Source organism: Phoxinus phoxinus (genome assembly GCF_949152265.1).
Source record: "Phoxinus phoxinus genome assembly, chromosome: 2".
NCBI lineage: Eukaryota > Metazoa > Chordata > Actinopteri > Cypriniformes > Leuciscidae > Phoxinus > Phoxinus phoxinus.
In genome coordinates this window covers 27,359,297-27,375,687 of record NC_136877.1, presented here as the reverse complement: position 1 = coordinate 27,375,687, position 16,391 = coordinate 27,359,297, and the positions used below count along the sequence as shown (strand labels likewise).

The following is a 16,391-nucleotide window of genomic DNA, read 5'->3' as shown; positions in this document are numbered from 1 at the left end:
GATGCTAAAGTTTGAGCTGACTCACTTCTGTGACAAAATACTATACAAATATTACAAATACAAATATTTGACTTGTTCCCTCAACTGTGTGTTCCCGGGGGCGGGGTTTATGTACATTTTAGACTTGCTGATGTCACTAAACCGGGAGGAATGTCGTGTAGTCCCTACCAGCCGTTTGTTGTAGTCCTTAAAAAAACGATTTCTTTAAAAGCAAATATCTCCCTTTGCTTTGAACTTTGAGCGTTGTAACTTTGCAGATGTTGTTTATGCTCAAACAGCAACATTACACACTAACTAAAGTTGGAAAAGTGAAATCATACTTCACCACCCATTTAAGGAACCTTGGTTGAGAACCACTAGCCTGGCTCCGCCCTCCTATGTACTTCCGCTCAATTTTCATTTTCCTTCAGTAGCTACTACGTCTGGGATTAAGGTGTATTCTTGGGTTTTCTCCAGTCAATTTTTTACCGATCCAATCAGCAAACAGAGGGACCAAACGTTGGCGATTGGTTATGGCAGATCCAGAGTGGCTCTGGGCAGATCCAATAGTTTTAAACTTCAACAGAGGACAAAGTTACTTCGTCGAAGTTATTAATGCTTGTCAATGGAGAGAGGCCAGACTCTCTGCACAAATGAAATGTACAAGAGTCTGGTAGAACCAGGCTAGAGAACCACTGCACTAATGCACATCTTAAGAATAAACTCTCAACACACTTTCAGTATGGTGTTTCATTCACAAACTTTGGCAAGCGCTTGTTTATTTACATCCTCACTATCCTACACAGGTACATATGTAGTTTAGATCTCTCTCGCTGAACAGTGGAACAAGGTGAAAATGCAAACGTACAGACTGTGAGAGAAGAAAAAAAATACATAGTGGGCCATTAAAACCTACTTGTTCAGTTGTCTGCTGGCAGTACTTCTATGAACAAACCAGGGGATAAAAATGACACTATAAACAAACCTATTTATGATGAAGATTTCAAAGCCCTGTGGAACTTTCTCTTAAATACTTAAATGCATTTAATCAGAGCATACCAATCAGCGTTCATTTTTAGCACCCAAACAGTTTGGATGTTTTCCCTTACAGAAGCACTGGAGGGCAGCGCAATGCATTCACTGCACCTCAAAATACACTATGACTAAAAGCAGGAGAGATGGTAACATTGAACATTTGAACACACGATAGGTAAGAAAAGCACAGTTGGTGGCTCGGAGAGCAACAGAAGAGCTTACTTTACACATGAGAACAGAAAACCTTGTTCAGTTGCTAACACAGTCCCACAGGCAGATGTTATATTGATTAACAACTGTTCATGACAACAGTTCATAATGTTCAAAATGGCTGACTATATACATGTAGTACCCAAAATATTTGATGGGAGGTGCTGTTGTTGCTCAACAGGCTCTGTATAAATCATTGGTGTGCTTTTCTTATCCACATATTACATTGCAAAGTCTTTTTAAAAGACAAAACAAAAAGAAAATAACACATGACCTAAAATGGCCTCTGCTGTACATGTTGGGTTGGTACTGTATGAAAAGGCTGTCATGACCCAGCCAGAGAGGGTCACAAACTAAAGAAACTCAGTGCTCTTCTGATCAGCTCCCAAGCAGTCAGAAGGTTTCTCATGTCCTTGTATGAAAGTATAAAAATGTGTCCATGCAGCATGCATAGGTCTAAAAAATACTCTGAGTGACAACACACAGGTCACTAGCACTTCTCCCTCCTCACGAGAAGATGTGTGAGGATCACAGGCAAACTGCAAGAAGACACAATAATTGACCTGAATGAGCCATCCTTCAGCTGACATTAAAGCAGCAGCAGAGGGTTCATGATCAAAACCCAGAGCCAATGAGAACTCAGGACTATACTGCAATGATGAAACCAGAATATAATGCCAGATGGCAATAGTAGTGTTTTTCAACATTTATTCCCTTAGTTCATCCTTCATTTGTTTACTTTTTTGTCTTGTTTAGGTGACACATAATTAGCATGGAAAGCTTTCGGAGAGCCCAGTCATGATCCATGATTTAGTGCAAAGACTATGAGTCATAAAGCAATTTTAAAAAGTGTTCTTTTCACAGCTAAGGAGACACGTATGGGGAAAATGTGTCTTTCATCTTTTAAAAAACTTCATCTAGTCAAAGTCTGTACACTGTCTTAAAAGTAATTTAGACCTTTGGTAAAACATCAAGCAACACTAATAAGAAACAAATGCCCACAGGGTGTTATTTAAAACCGCACTATTGAAACGGATAAAAAATAAATCACGATTTAAAATAAATTCTCAAAGATGGTAATGTGCACAGAAAAGGTTTTGGTGAAGCATAATAAAATGTCAGAATATTCACTTTTATCTAGTTGACTGCCGTTAATCCAGTTGTTAAGTCTGACGTTACTGCTTCCGGGTCCAAACGCTCCTTTAGACCCCAAAACTAAACAACAGAAGGCGCTAATATACACTCACGGTGTGCCGTAGTTCTACTGAAAAAATCATGATCCTAACCTTCTATCTCCACACTGAAATCCCAGTTGGCCAGACAGTTATTTATCTTTTCTATATCGTTAAAATATTGGCGTCCGTGACACTGTGAGCCCAAAAACTAGTGTTTTTAAAAGCTTAGTTTAAATGTGCTCAAAAATTAGTATTCAGTATTCTTCAAGAGTACGGGCTTTAACCCAGAAACAGTATTCAATACGTCACAATTTAACAAGTAGATTATATTTCTGAATAACTTTTGTCAGTATGCTAGGATGGCCTATTTTCTCCATATATGTGACAGCTTCTCAAAAACCGTGACCTATCAAATTCCTTCAAAGTGAACTAATGACTATGTCACTACTGATCTACAAAGGCAAAACGCAGTAACTACACATAATTCAGAGAAGGTAGTGTGAAAACTGATACCAAATCAATCAAAAACTTTAAAGCCATTTTCTTATTCTCACTCAAGTGTAGGTGTAGTTACTGTGTTTTGTCTTTATATGGCAGAATAGCTTTTAAATACTTGATTAAAACAACCTCATTCGATCCTTCAATGCTTATATACACTATTTACTTAAAAAAAACGCAGCTAAATATCATTAATACGGCAGGGACAGACAGCAGAGTGTGACATACCCTGTAAGCCACCAGTTCAGTTAATACTGAAGGATGCTTCTTTTAAAGCTGCCTGCCTCAAAGTACTTCATAAACACACTTCTGAATAAAAGTGTAAATAATGGAGATCATTATTGTAGCTCCACTGATTCCCAACACTGATACACTAACAAAATGACCTTTTTGATCAATACTCAAGACATTTTTTGATTCAAGTGAACTAAATTAGAGATGCAATCAATACCTCACCAAAAACATGTTTATCACATGGATGTGTGAATACCAGGAATTGATGATTGAGAGGAAGGAAGGCTGAATCACAACTGCATCAACGCTGGATCCACAGTCAATGGGACTGAGACTCACGTTCAAAATACTGGTGGACGCGAGTGGTATTAAAAACCAGAAATCCAAAGAATGCATTGTAAGATGACTTCCTCCCGGAATGGAAGACACAACACTGTGATTGGCTGAAATGCACAAACTGTACAATGGAGCTGCAGTGGCTGTTGGAGTAACAGGGTGTGATTGGTCAAGTACAGTAGATTGTAGGTCAGAGTGAAAACGATGACTGGACACGGACACAAACCCTCATTCACTGTGGACAATAATGCAGGGACCTCCACACGGAGGCAGTGTTGTCACAAAGGAGCCGTGTTGTCTGAATGTGGTGGGTGTGGGTTCTAGGTGTTCCTCAGGGCCAAGGCCTGCTCCAGCTCCTGCCTCCTCTGCTGAATCTTTGGAAGGGGAAAGTAGATTAGGAAGACATAGAGCCAGTCCGTTTTGCAGCAGTGCAGATAAACAATATACAACCTCTCAAAAGATACGGACATCCAGTCCTTTACATCCTGTTTTATAGTAGACGAGCAGAAGGTTAACACTAGTAATCGTATAGTTTTACGCGCTTACCTTGCAGTAGAAGTAACGGCTGACAGCCTCCTGAGACCAAGGCTGATGATAAAACTCTGCTCTCCTCTCTTCCTCTGGGTTCCCAACAACATCTGTCATCAGCTGCAAACAATCAAAAGGTGATGACAGTAAGAAAAGCAGGACAATGACAGGACAAACATGATGCAGGACAGGACATTGTTTACAGAGACGCATACACTACACTCAAAGTTTGGGGTCGGTTAGTTTATTTAAGATTGTTGAAAGAAGTCTATTATGCTCTTTATCAAAAATACAGTAAAAACAACAATATTATGAAATATTACTATTACAATTTAAAATACCCTTTCTATTCTACAGCTGAATTTTCAGCATCATTACTCCAGTCTTCAGTGTCACATGATCCTTCAGAAATCATTCATATATGCTGATTTGGTGCTCAAGAAACATTTTTGATTATTATCAATGTAGAAAACAGTTGTGCTGATTAACAGTTTTGTGGAAACAATTATACTTTTTTCAGTATTCTTTTATTCCAAAAAAGTAAAAAACAACGTAGTGTATGAGAGCTAATAAAGCTTTGGTTTTTACTGGTCGACACTACTGACTATGAAGCAAATATCTTCTAGAAGCTTCTGTAAATCTGGCTCAAAGTGTGTAATTTCTGTATCATTAACAGCAGCAAACAGAACTGCAAAATGTATTTCCAGAAAGGTTTACCAAACACTCCTACAGCCCCTTCTGACCTGTTCCAAACAGGTTGTCCCGCCCCAAACTCATGCCATTGGTTGAGCCAGAAGTTGACATATCAGACCACTCAAACAAACTGAGCAATGTTTTGAAATCGGCACTGAGCCACTGTTTACACTTTTTGAGACGTCAGCCTACAAATGGCTTTCATTCATCTCTCTCAGCAAATTAAACTGAGATAGGAGAACATACTGTACAACTGAGAACACACTTCATCTTCAAAAATATACATTATATAAATATCAAGAGTCATGTATAGAAGAAAGAAAGCTGGTGCAGACCTTCAGATCTCTGCTCTGGGATTTGAGCCAGTCCTGAATGTAGCCTTTGGGATCTCTGGAGAAGCTGAGCATGAAATCTCTCTGAATCTTCAGCTGATTGATGGACTCAATAGTCTCATGGATCTGCAGATCATTTAGGTTCACGTTGAAAAATCAAGGGTGTATTCACAGACATGGCAGTACTGCAAAACTGGTTAAGTCCTGATTATTATCCTTCTGTCATTTGAAATCAAAGACCCTATAATTCAGAATAAAATGTCCAGAAGTTCAATCATCTGCTCTATTTTTGCACTAACCTTGTTGTCCAAAGAGGCGATCTCTTGCTGATTGGCTGTGGAGAGCAGGAAGCTGCTCATTTGTGCTTTAAGGGGATCTTCCACCTCTACATCAATGTCATAGCATGCCGTCTTTTTCTGATCATTAGGGTCGACACTGTACAAAAATAACCTCAATGAGACTCCTGCATGTTTTGTGTTCTTCAGAAAATTAATGAGAGCAGATAGAAAATTCAAACAAGGCACAAAGACTAAACCAAAATAATATATTTAAAAATTGAATTTATTCCTGTGATGTCAAAAATGAATTTTCAGCATCATTACTCCAGTCTTCAGTGTCACATGATCCTTCAGAAACCATTCTAATATACTGATTTCTTGCTTAAGATTAGCTTGCTGTATAAAAGATTAATTTCTTTAAAAAAAATCTTATTGACTACTGTATTTTGGTAGATAAATATAAATATTGCAATAAATATGACACATTCGTCCAAACAAAATCACATAAATACCTAATGATGTGGTTGATGACAATAGGGTCTGGGGGCAGTAGAAGGTTGGTCAGGCGCTGTGGAATTTCAGAGAACTTCAGGCGTGGACAGTCAAAGATCTGTGAGAGGAGATAAGGCCAGAAACACAAAAAGTTCTCGATTAAAATATTGTATACTGTCTTTACATAATAATTACAACATATTTCTGTGAACTTTGGCAGTATCATTTTAAACATCAAATACATTTTAAGGGTTTAAGTGAAGCTGATTCATTCAATAATTACAGATTGCGACAAATGTTAATCAATGCTTCTAATCAAGCGTACCTGTTGGAAGTACTTGTCACAGTTGATGTACTCCTTGTCATGTGAGTCCTGCAGTTTGTTGGTTTTGACATACTGCCAGAGGGCCTGTATGATACTGGAGCGAGTCTGTGTGTGTATCCCAAGCAGACGAGCCAGGCGCGGATCAAGCTTAAACTGAGGCGGCTGCATACAGGACACAAGAGTATTATTCTTACATTTAATTCGCTTTTCAGTCATTTAATACATTATTAATTAACTTTTAAGTTTTCATTTTAAAAAGAAGGCCAAATAGAAGAATATTAAATATATTTTGGAATAAACTCACAATTTTTTTTGAAAACTGTGAAAACTTTTTTATTTCACAAAATAAAGCATTACAAAATTATTAATAAGTAAACCTGCTGCTCACAGAGTTCCTGTTCTGTTGTAATATATATGTGATATTCACCCTTCACTATTATGTTCATTATTTCATCAACTTATTATTTCAATGAAACTTCCTGGTAAACTCAAAGCTTTGAGGTCTGAACGAAATTTATATTCAAAAAGCAAATCACACAAGTTATTGTTCTATAATTTGAAATGACAAATGATACAGTTTAATCTTGCAGGTCATCATCAATAGCCTTCAGCTGATACACATTTTAACGTCACTGGATACATTTTGTTGTCTTTACCTGGTAATCCAGCATTAACAGCAGGGTGCAGCGCACGTTAACATCTCCAGGTCTCTTCACCTGGAAACCGTCTGTCTCCTGCGTGGTTCCGGTACGATGCCACTGCGCAAGACAAGAGAAATCGTACTCGGTTACTAACGTAACCTCGGTTCTCTCTAGAGAGAGGAACGAGTACTGCGTTGTCGTAGCAACGCATTGGGGAAAATCCTTTTCCACGAGAATACTGAAGCAAAAAATTATCCTTAATTTTGTATCAATGTAAAGCGCATTGCCACAGCATACAGACCTAGGCGAGACAGCTCGCGCGCCTATTGGCGGCTGTGCGGCAAATGCTTAAGCCAATCGAGCGAGCCCTTGAGTGACGTCACAACCAATGAGGGCGCTTCGCGCCCTCCTGCGTCACGTCCCGCCGAAATGGGCGTGGCTTAGGGCTATATATTTCGCTCACAGGCTTATGAACTCTGATTTTTAAAGCGAAACAACCAGAGCGCATACACGGCAAGAAATGCAGTACTCGTTCCTCTCTCTAGAGAGAACCGAGGTTACGTTAGTAACCGAGTGTATGCAGTGATCCGACACCATAGACCCAGAGCACTGAGCTGGGGTTCATATAGTACATAATCACCTGTAGGACTCACAGAGAATCCTGAAAGAGATGGGTTCTAACCACCATCTCTCACAAAAATTGACTGCACATAGCAGATCAGCACAAATTGACTGCACTCAGCAGTTCAGCATAATAATGCCATAAAACGGCGACTGAAAATCTCAGTCTAATACAAACACGGTTAATTAAACCGATAATATCCTGGCCTGTAAGGCGGGCACCTCGAGGTTGTAAAACCTGATAAATGTAGACGGTGAGGCCCAGCCTGCCGCCATACAAATATCCTGTAAGGCAATCCCACTCGACCAAGTTCACGAAGAAGCCATACTTCTCGTGGAGTGCGCTCTAACACCCAAAGGGCACTGAATACCTTTGGATGCGTACGCTAGAGCTATCGCGTCTACTATCCATCTGGATCTGCTTCGAAGTGGCCAGTCCCTTGAGACGCCCACTAAACGAAACAAAAAGCTGCTCCGTCTGTCTGAAAACAGACGAGCGCGACACGTAAGCTCTCAATGCCCTCACTGGGCAGAGAAAATTATCGTCCGTATTGTCCCCGGTGACCGGAAGGGCAGACAGGGAAATAACCTGCGCCCTAAACGGTGTGTTTAGGGATTTTGGAACGTAACCATGCTTAGATTTGAGCACGACTCTGGAGTCATTAGGCCCAAATTCCATGCACGACGCGCTCACAGAGAGCACGACGCGCTCACAGAGAGCGCGTGTAAGTCCCCAACGCGCTTCACTGAAGCGAGAGCCAGGAGAAACACCGTCTTGAGCGACAAGTGTTTCATATCAATCTCCTGAAGAGGCTCAAAAGGAGGACCCTTCATGGCGTCCAGCACCGTAGAAAGGTCCCAAATGGGAACAGTGGGAGGTCTGGGTGGATTAAGTCTCCTAGCTCCTTTAAGGAACCGAATGACTAAATCGTTCCTTCCTATGGACTGGCCGTGTGCGGTCTCAGAAAAAGCCGCTATAGCCGCCACATATACTTTGAGCGTGGAAGGGGATCTCCCGTTATCCAACAGCTCTTGTAAGAAGGACAAAACCTCTGTTACTCCGCAGTCTGGGGGTGACACGCCACGAGACGTGCACCAGCCAGAAAAAACAGACCATTCAGACGCATAGAGCCGTCGCGTAGACGGAGCTCTAGCTTGTGTGATCGTGTTTAGCACTCCCTGAGGGAGATCAGCGGATACCCGTTGATGGCCCACACATGAAGGGACCATAGTTCCGGGTGAGGATGCCAAATCGAACCATTTGCTTGAGAAAGGAGATCCCTCCTCAGAGGCACTGGCCACGGGGCGGTGCTGGCTAACTGCATCACAGCTGGGAACCAAGGTTGATTCAACCACAGCGGTGCTATCAGCAGCACTGAGCATCCTTCCTCCCTGATCCTCTCCACCACTTGGGTCAGGAGGGAGACAGGGGGAAAAGCATATAGAGGACGGCGCGGCCACTGATGAGCCAGTGCGTCCCTGCTTTTTGAGTAAAATTCCGGACAGTGAGCGTTTTCCGGAGACGCAAAGAGGTCTACTTCCGCTCTGCCGAATTTCTTCCACAACAGTTGTACTATGTGTGGGTGTAACGACCATTCTCCTGCCGGAACGCGGTTCCTGGACAGTACATCTGGTCCAACATTCAGGTGCCCCGGCACGTGCGCCGCCCTTAGTGAAAGGAGGTTGCAGCGCGCCCATACCAGAAGGCGCCTGGTCAGCCTGTATAATGACAGGGACCTGAGGCCGCCCTGGCGATTTATGTATGACTGACATGCTGTCTGAACGTATCAGTACATGACAGCCCATAAGCAGGGGACGGAAGCGAGTGAGCGCTTTGCACACTGCTAACATCTCGAGGCAGTTTATGTGGAAGAGCTTCTCTCGCTCTGACCAAAGGCCAAACAGCGGTCTGCCCTCGAGCAGCGCTCCCCATCCTGCGTTTGATGCGTCCGTAGACACGACCCTCAGACTCGAGGAAGTCCCTAGGCTTACACCTGACAGGTACCAGTCTCTTGACTTCCAAGGTTTCAAAGCTGCAACACAAGCTTGATTGACCTTGAGGCGAAGCCGACCGGTGGCCCATGCTTTGCAGGGCACACTCCCTTTGAGCCATATCTGCAGCGGGCGCTTGCGCAGCAGGCCCAGCTACAGTACTGCAGATGCTGAGGCCATCAGACCTAGCATTTTTTGAAAGCTCTTTAGAGGGAGAACAGCGCTGCAGCGGAATGAGCTGACTGTGCGCTGAATGCGCAGCGCGCGCTGTTGTGCAGAGAGTTCAGTTCCAGTCCCAGAAAAGAAATATTCTGTCTGGGGGATAGCGAACTCTTTTCCCAGTTTACTGTGAGACCGAGATTCTCGAGGTGACTCAGCAGCAGGGCTCTGTGCGCCACTATCTCTGAATGAGATTGGGCTAGAATGAGCCAATCGTCCAAATAGTTCAGCACTCGAACACCCTGCAGTTTGAGGGGAGCGAGTGCTGCGTCCATGCACTTCGTAAATGTACGGGGTGCTAGAGACAAGCCGAACGGCAGGACTTTGTACTGGTATGCCTGGCCCTCGAAGGCGAATCTCAAAAATCGCCTGTGACGTGACGCAATCTGTATTTGAAAATACGCGTCCTTTAAATCTACTGACACGAACCAGTCTCCTTGGCGAACATGCGCGAGGATTTTTCTGGTCGTTAGCATTCTGAACTGGCGTTTCACAAGCGCTCTGTTCAGCTGCCTCAGATCTAGTATGGGTCTGAGACCCCCGTCTTTTTTGGGTACCAGGAAGTACCTGCTGTATAGCCCCCCTTCGCTCTGAGCCTGAGATAAAGGTTCGATAGCCCTTTTTCTCAGAAGTTTCTGAATTTCGGCTCGAAGTAGGTGTGCTACATTCGAATCTACCGAAGTCTCGACGCGCGCCGCGTGGCGGCGAGTGCGTCTGCGAAACTGCAGCGAATAGCCTTCTTTTATGATGTTTATCACCCATTTTGAAACCCCGGGAAGCTTTTCCCATGCATCTGCACGTGTAGCTAGGGGCTGAGTGAAAAGCGCGCTCTGATCGACTCGCGATACAGCGGCTTTCGTGAGCTGCGACAGAAATGTCTCGCTCGCAACATCTGAAGCCGGGGCCGCGCTGATGATAGCGGGCAGAATGTCCGCGCTCGACCCCTCGACAGCATTTAGGCGGGAGAGGGAGGGCTGGACGGGCTCCGTAGGAACCGTGATGCTTGTGTGGGAACGCGGGCACTGGGGACCGGGCACGTTTACCACCTTTATAGCATCGCTCGCCGGAGCGGAGCGCCTGCACGCAGGTTTCGTTTTTACAGAAACCGTGCGATGAGCAGGAGGTAGCATTAGTGGGCACTGGGTAGTGGGCACATGTGCTACTTTTAACGCGCAATCGAACTGGGTCGATTTTATGTGCGCGGGCCCTGTGTGTGGGGCCGTGTTTGTGTGTAGGGATGGGCACATTACAGTGGGCAGTCTTACTACACAACCATCGGCCGTGGCACCAGAAAATGCACTCTTTAATGGATTTATCTGGGTAGCCGTGAAAACGGCTGTTGTGTGCAGGCAAGCGGCCAGTGAGACACGCCTGTTGGCTGCAATGATCGCTGACACAGTCACTTCGCTTGGGACTGAACGAGCGGTGAGCTTCGGTGAGGGTCCGGCCGCAGCGGGACTTGAACACCGACGCTTCCCTAGCAGTGCTAGGATGTCTTCGGGGGCTCGGGCTTCAACGCTACCTTCTGTCGCGGGCCACGCGGCGCGGGGCGGCGACCGGAAGAGCGAGAGCGCAGTCTCAAGCTCTGCATCTGCCGGCGTTGAGAAGAGGAGCTGGGCGGCGGTCTGGGCTGTGAACTCTGAGCAGGCGGTTTCGCGCGGCCTGCTGCTGAGTTGGAGCGCTTCGGCAGGAAGTGCTTCATCGCCTGGGTCGCCTTCTGCACCTCAGCATACCTGTCGGTGAACTCCTTCACCGACGTCCCGTAGAGACCAGCAGGGGAGAGCGGGGCGTCGAGGAACGCGGTCCGCTCCGCTTCTGGCATGTCTGAGAGCATGAGCCAGAGGTGCCTCTCAGACACGGTGAGCGCCGCCATACTCCGTCCGATGGCTTGGGCCGCAGACTTCGAAGCGCGAAGAGCCAGGTCTGTAGCGCTTCTCAGATCCGCCACGCAGATCGCATCGGGCCCGTTCTCATCCAGCTTGCGGAGGAGATTGGCCTGGAAAATCTGCAGCGTCGCCATGGAGTACAGCGCTGACGCGGCCTGTCCGTTGGCGGCATAAGCACGACGGAGCAGGGATGACGTCGTGCGGCAAGTCTTTGAGGGCAGCGCTATCTTAGCTCGCCGTACAGCGGAGGGCGGGCATAAGTGGGCCGCGATAGGCTCTTCGACCGGCGGGAGGGAAAGGTAGCCTCTGTTCTTAGCGTCGTCGACTTCGGAGAACGCTAAGGAAACAGATGACCTCGTCCTCGTGGAGAACGGGGAAGTCCAAGCTCTCGCGACCTCCTCGTGAAGCTCAGGAAGGAAGGGGGTGGGCGGGCTTAGACACAGGTGTAGACTTTTCCCCGGGCAGAAAATAGCCATCCAACCGGTTTTGGGCGGGCTGCTCGGGCGAAACCCACTCAAGGCCAAGGCTCGCCGTGGCTTGAGTGAGCACGCGGATGAGCTCCGCCTCGATGCTCGCTCTCTTTCCTTTGGTCGCGGGGGCAGGGGGCGCGAGGTCCGCAGAGCTCGTCCAATCCTCACTGCCAGACGCCAAAACAGAGCACGAGTCCTCATCCCTCAGCATGGCGTCGATCTCGTCGATGTCGTCGACGGAAGCGGCGGCAATCTGCGGTCGCTGTCCGTCGGGGATCGATGCTGATGAAGCCGGGGAAATAGTTCGCGGGCGCACCGGCGAACTTTGGCGGCTAGGAGATGGTTCAGGGTTCCGCTGTGCACGGCGCTTTTTACGGCGCGGCACAACAGCGGAAAACAAGAGCGCAAGAGCGATAGCCGCGTGTTGCTCACCCAGGCAGGAAGCGCATATAACATGACGGTCCCCGTTGCTGAGTGTGGCTCGGCACGAGCCGCAGGAAGGCATCTTCGGAGAAGACGCGCTTCAGATACAGGAAAAGTGTGAGTCGCGCCGGCGAACTCACACACACTCAATAAGGAGGTAAAAGGATATAAGCGTCGGAACGCGCAGCTGGAAGGCGAAGAAGGCGGCGGTGCCAGCGGCTTCACGTCCTCTCCCGCTGAAGTGCTCTCTCGACGGCGCAGCTTCTTCCTCGGATCAGCGATGAGGTGTCTTCGCTGAAGGATTAAAAATCAGAGTTCATAAGCCTGTGAGCGAAATATATAGCCCTAAGCCACGCCCGTTTCGGCGGGACGTGACGCAGGAGGGCGCGAAGTGTGGGTGTGACGTCACTCAAGGGCTCGCTCGATTGGCTTAAGCATTTGCTGCACAGCAGCCAATAGGCGCGCGAGCTGTCTCGCCTAGGTCTGTATGCTGTGGCAATGCGCTTTACATTGATACAAAATTAAGGATAATTTTTTGCTTCAGTATTCTCGTGGAAAAGGATTTTCCCCAATGCGTTGCTACGACAACGCAGTACGAGAGTATCTCTCGTAAGAGAACAACATAATTGCACCGAGTCATTAAGGAAAACAAAAACACAGATTTGCAGAAACTGGAAAAAAAAAAAAACTTAAATGACAGTATCACCACACATTTTTAATAAACGAAGTGCTATAGGGCATGTTTTTATAAATAAGGATATAATACATAAATAATTCTAATATATTTATAATGGTTTTAGCTCTTGGTTATAGGAATCACCAATATTAATACATTTTAATTTAGGGTGATACGCAGAAAATCAAACACCAACCTCAACCAAATGGTTATCAGGGCCGTAAAGGTCTTTGTCAAGCTCAATCACCAGACTCTTGAAGAATGAGGAGAACTTCCTCTTCATCTTAGCAGGCTGTGAATGAAAGCATGAATAGTTTTTCAGAGTGTGCCACTGAGCAAACTATCCAGTTTCAAGTATAAAGACAATTTTGGAAAACAAGAACCTTACACAACATCATAAACTTTCCGGGTAGACTTTCTATGGAAGAGTACGGCCTAAATGTTCAAATGAAATGTGGCATACTGGTGGATGATTTGCTGTGCGGGACAACATTCCATTCAGCCCAGAGACGCATGAGTCCTTCAAGCTATCATCAATAAGTACTAGTTTCATTTCTTTCTGCATGGAAAAGCATGCCTCAAGAGTATTAGCTAAACGGGTCTTGGTTAGAGACCGAACCAAGAGGCTGAATTTGTGCTGCATTGCGTAAACCTTTAAGAATTTAGTCCTTATGCTTCAGTTCATTACCTTGTATCTATATGTAAACCAGATGTACTGATGGGCTGCAATCACATGAATCAAACCGGTACATTAGCACGAATGTCAGATCATAAACCAAAATATGCTTTAAACAAAGAAAAGAGCAACATTCAATAGTATCATATATTTGCACTGAATGCTGACAGTATGTGTCTTCCTTTATTATTTATTCTGCTATCTTTACAAAGGTAATTGGTATCATTACATAGATATGAAGGTCATGAATGTAAATGTTTTTTTTTTTACTTGCACAGATCAGAAAGGTTTTGCAGCCATGGCTCTAGTGCTTTTGTGCCCGTAGGCGAAGGGGACATGCATGAGCAAAAACAAATGTGCGATTAGCCTCAGCTTTGTCAACCCGAATTACAGAAAGCAGGTAAGTCACCTAAATCTACTTTTAAAGAGGCAAAACTATTTCTGGTAACGTCTAGTTATTCGTTACTAATGTAATGGGTGGAGTTTGCTTCATATAAACGGCACTTCATGAATAGTTATATCATGTCCCATCTCACAGTGAGACGATGCAAAAGCAACAGGGTTTTATTTTTTAACTGATCATGACATGATTTTTAAGATTTGACTGATAAATTAATCTTTCAAACTAGTCTAATGCTAACATGTATAATATTCATGTTTCATGCCTATACATTTCAGTAGTGCTGCACATGCCAGCTAGACTGCCAATGTAAGTGTATTAAAGGAATGATGCTTTTTAGGTTGAAATTTCTTTCTGACAATAAAAGCATGCCACAAATCCTGTTGACAGAGCTTCAGATCTCATTAACCGAGAATTTTCCTTTTAGATATGCATTGTTGGGTAAAAGGAGGGAGGCATACAACTATCAAAAGAGTAGAGTAAGGGAAAACAGTTCAAGTCAATGGACCCACAGAACTTTCTGGCACGTATGTTTGGATGAAGGCTGGGAAGTGATCTCACTGGTAAGTGAGGCACATGTCTGTGGTCAAGACTCTGAGCCTGGCAGAGTAAATTTAACCTCACTAATTCAAAAGGCACATAGCTGTCATTCACAAGTCATGATGTCAGAGACAAAAAGCACATGATCAAACATTGCAAACAGTTTATAAGTGATTTCTTAACAATAAAAGCACCAAAACAAAAGCAACAGAAAACAAAAGCAACAGCACCTCAGTGTTTTATAGTAAAGGATTTAAAATTTATGTATTGTGGAATTATTGATTAAAGTGCAATTGACTCACATCATCCAGCAGTTTGCCCTCCACACGCAGCTCCCAAGATGCAATGCTGCCTTCAGAGTCCTCTGCATCAGGCTTGGCAGGGTTAAACGTGTTGGAGATGTAGAGACGCAGTTTTCGCTTTTGCTTGAAATAGAAAAAAAGAGTTTATCTAAATATTTATCTTCATCGAATCCTCAAGATGATATTAGTATGCTCACAACAATACAGAAGCATTATGCAGGGGAAAAATGCTTTTAAGCTGATAATTGGTAAAATATTAGAAGCTAGACACTCTGAATAATGACACCAGCCTCGTTTTATGCTCATTTAAGTTGTTTTGTGTCTTATCCTGTTGATTTATGCAATCAATATTTAAAATGGTTCAGTAACAAATGAAAATTCTTGTCCCAAGGTTCCTTCTGCCGTGTTTTAAAAGGTCTGATATATAGGTTAACAAAAGTGCTAAGACATATATTTTTTTAATTGGCTAGATAAAACAGATCTGTTCTGAAACATGGAATTAAAAAGAATATATGGATCATCATGGGAATGAGAAATACCTTCATGGGTCTCTTAAGTGCCTCTTGGATGTCCACCCGTTTGCGCATTATGGTCTGGTCTAATTTGCGCTCGAATGCCAACAGATCCATATACGCCTGGGACTCCGGAACAAGCTCACGAATCTGAAAAAATTATTCAATAAAACCTCATTTTGTAAATGGCAGCACTGGTAAAGAAATCCAAACAATCCTAGTTATTTTCCCCTCTTGTCCTGTGGACGATAGACTGAGGGTCTTGTCAATGACTAATGCGTCTGGCATCTCCACTGGAGCTGTATCTATCTATATTGCCTGATAACACACACGCATAGTGCCGATTATCTTATCTAACACAACCAAATCATAGTGACACAGTGACTATAAAAAACTAAGAACAGATCATCCGTAAACAATAACAATAAAAAATTTGAATATAAATAATAGATTTCAACCAACAGCCATCACCATGAACCCACAGCATTAATGCTGTCATATATGTTAGATTATTTATTATATATTGCAATATTGTCTAGAATACATATTATCTAAAGAAAAACTCAAATTATCTGGATATTTTTTATATATAATAATATATATATATATATAAACACATTTTTTTTTTTAAGGCCTGCTGTCAGTATGTATTGTCTGGTTATGGCGACAATTACTGAATGCAAAAGCCCTCCAAAACATTTCTGTCCATCGTATCGCTTGCTTGGTAGAGGATTCCGCCCCTCTAAAAGGCCGAAACAGAGAACAGACGTGCACGCCAGAGCATCTTCATTATTGCACATTTGCACACACACACAAAAAACCAGTCAAACCAATGAAAGCAATGAAAAGGCTCAGATCTCTTACTCACCCTTTGTGGAAGGATCTTATCAGCCATCTTCCTCCTCTTGGCACTGCAGA

General features: G+C 44.1%; 1 protein-coding gene across 4 annotated transcripts in view; it reads right to left on the bottom strand.

Annotated features, from left to right (window-relative positions):
• Positions 1 to 721: 721 nt before the first annotated feature.
• Positions 722 to 16,391, bottom strand: part of smarcd3b (SWI/SNF related BAF chromatin remodeling complex subunit D3b) — a 65,978-nt gene continuing 50,308 nt past the window's right edge. For all 4 annotated transcript variants that reach the window (XM_079585931.1, XM_079585929.1, XM_079585928.1 and 1 more), the window contains 11 exons: positions 16,342 to 16,384; positions 15,501 to 15,623; positions 14,962 to 15,084; positions 13,240 to 13,335; positions 6,772 to 6,873; positions 6,116 to 6,277; positions 5,811 to 5,908; positions 5,320 to 5,455; positions 5,024 to 5,146; positions 4,014 to 4,115; positions 722 to 3,841 (listed from right to left, as the gene is read on the bottom strand). In XM_079585931.1, coding sequence (XP_079442057.1) covers positions 3,788 to 3,841; positions 4,014 to 4,115; positions 5,024 to 5,146; positions 5,320 to 5,455; positions 5,811 to 5,908; positions 6,116 to 6,277; positions 6,772 to 6,873; positions 13,240 to 13,335; positions 14,962 to 15,084; positions 15,501 to 15,623; positions 16,342 to 16,384 — 1,162 coding nt within the window. In that variant the 3' untranslated portion in view covers positions 722 to 3,787. The remainder of the gene's footprint in view (positions 3,842 to 4,013; positions 4,116 to 5,023; positions 5,147 to 5,319; positions 5,456 to 5,810; positions 5,909 to 6,115; positions 6,278 to 6,771; positions 6,874 to 13,239; positions 13,336 to 14,961; positions 15,085 to 15,500; positions 15,624 to 16,341; positions 16,385 to 16,391) is intronic.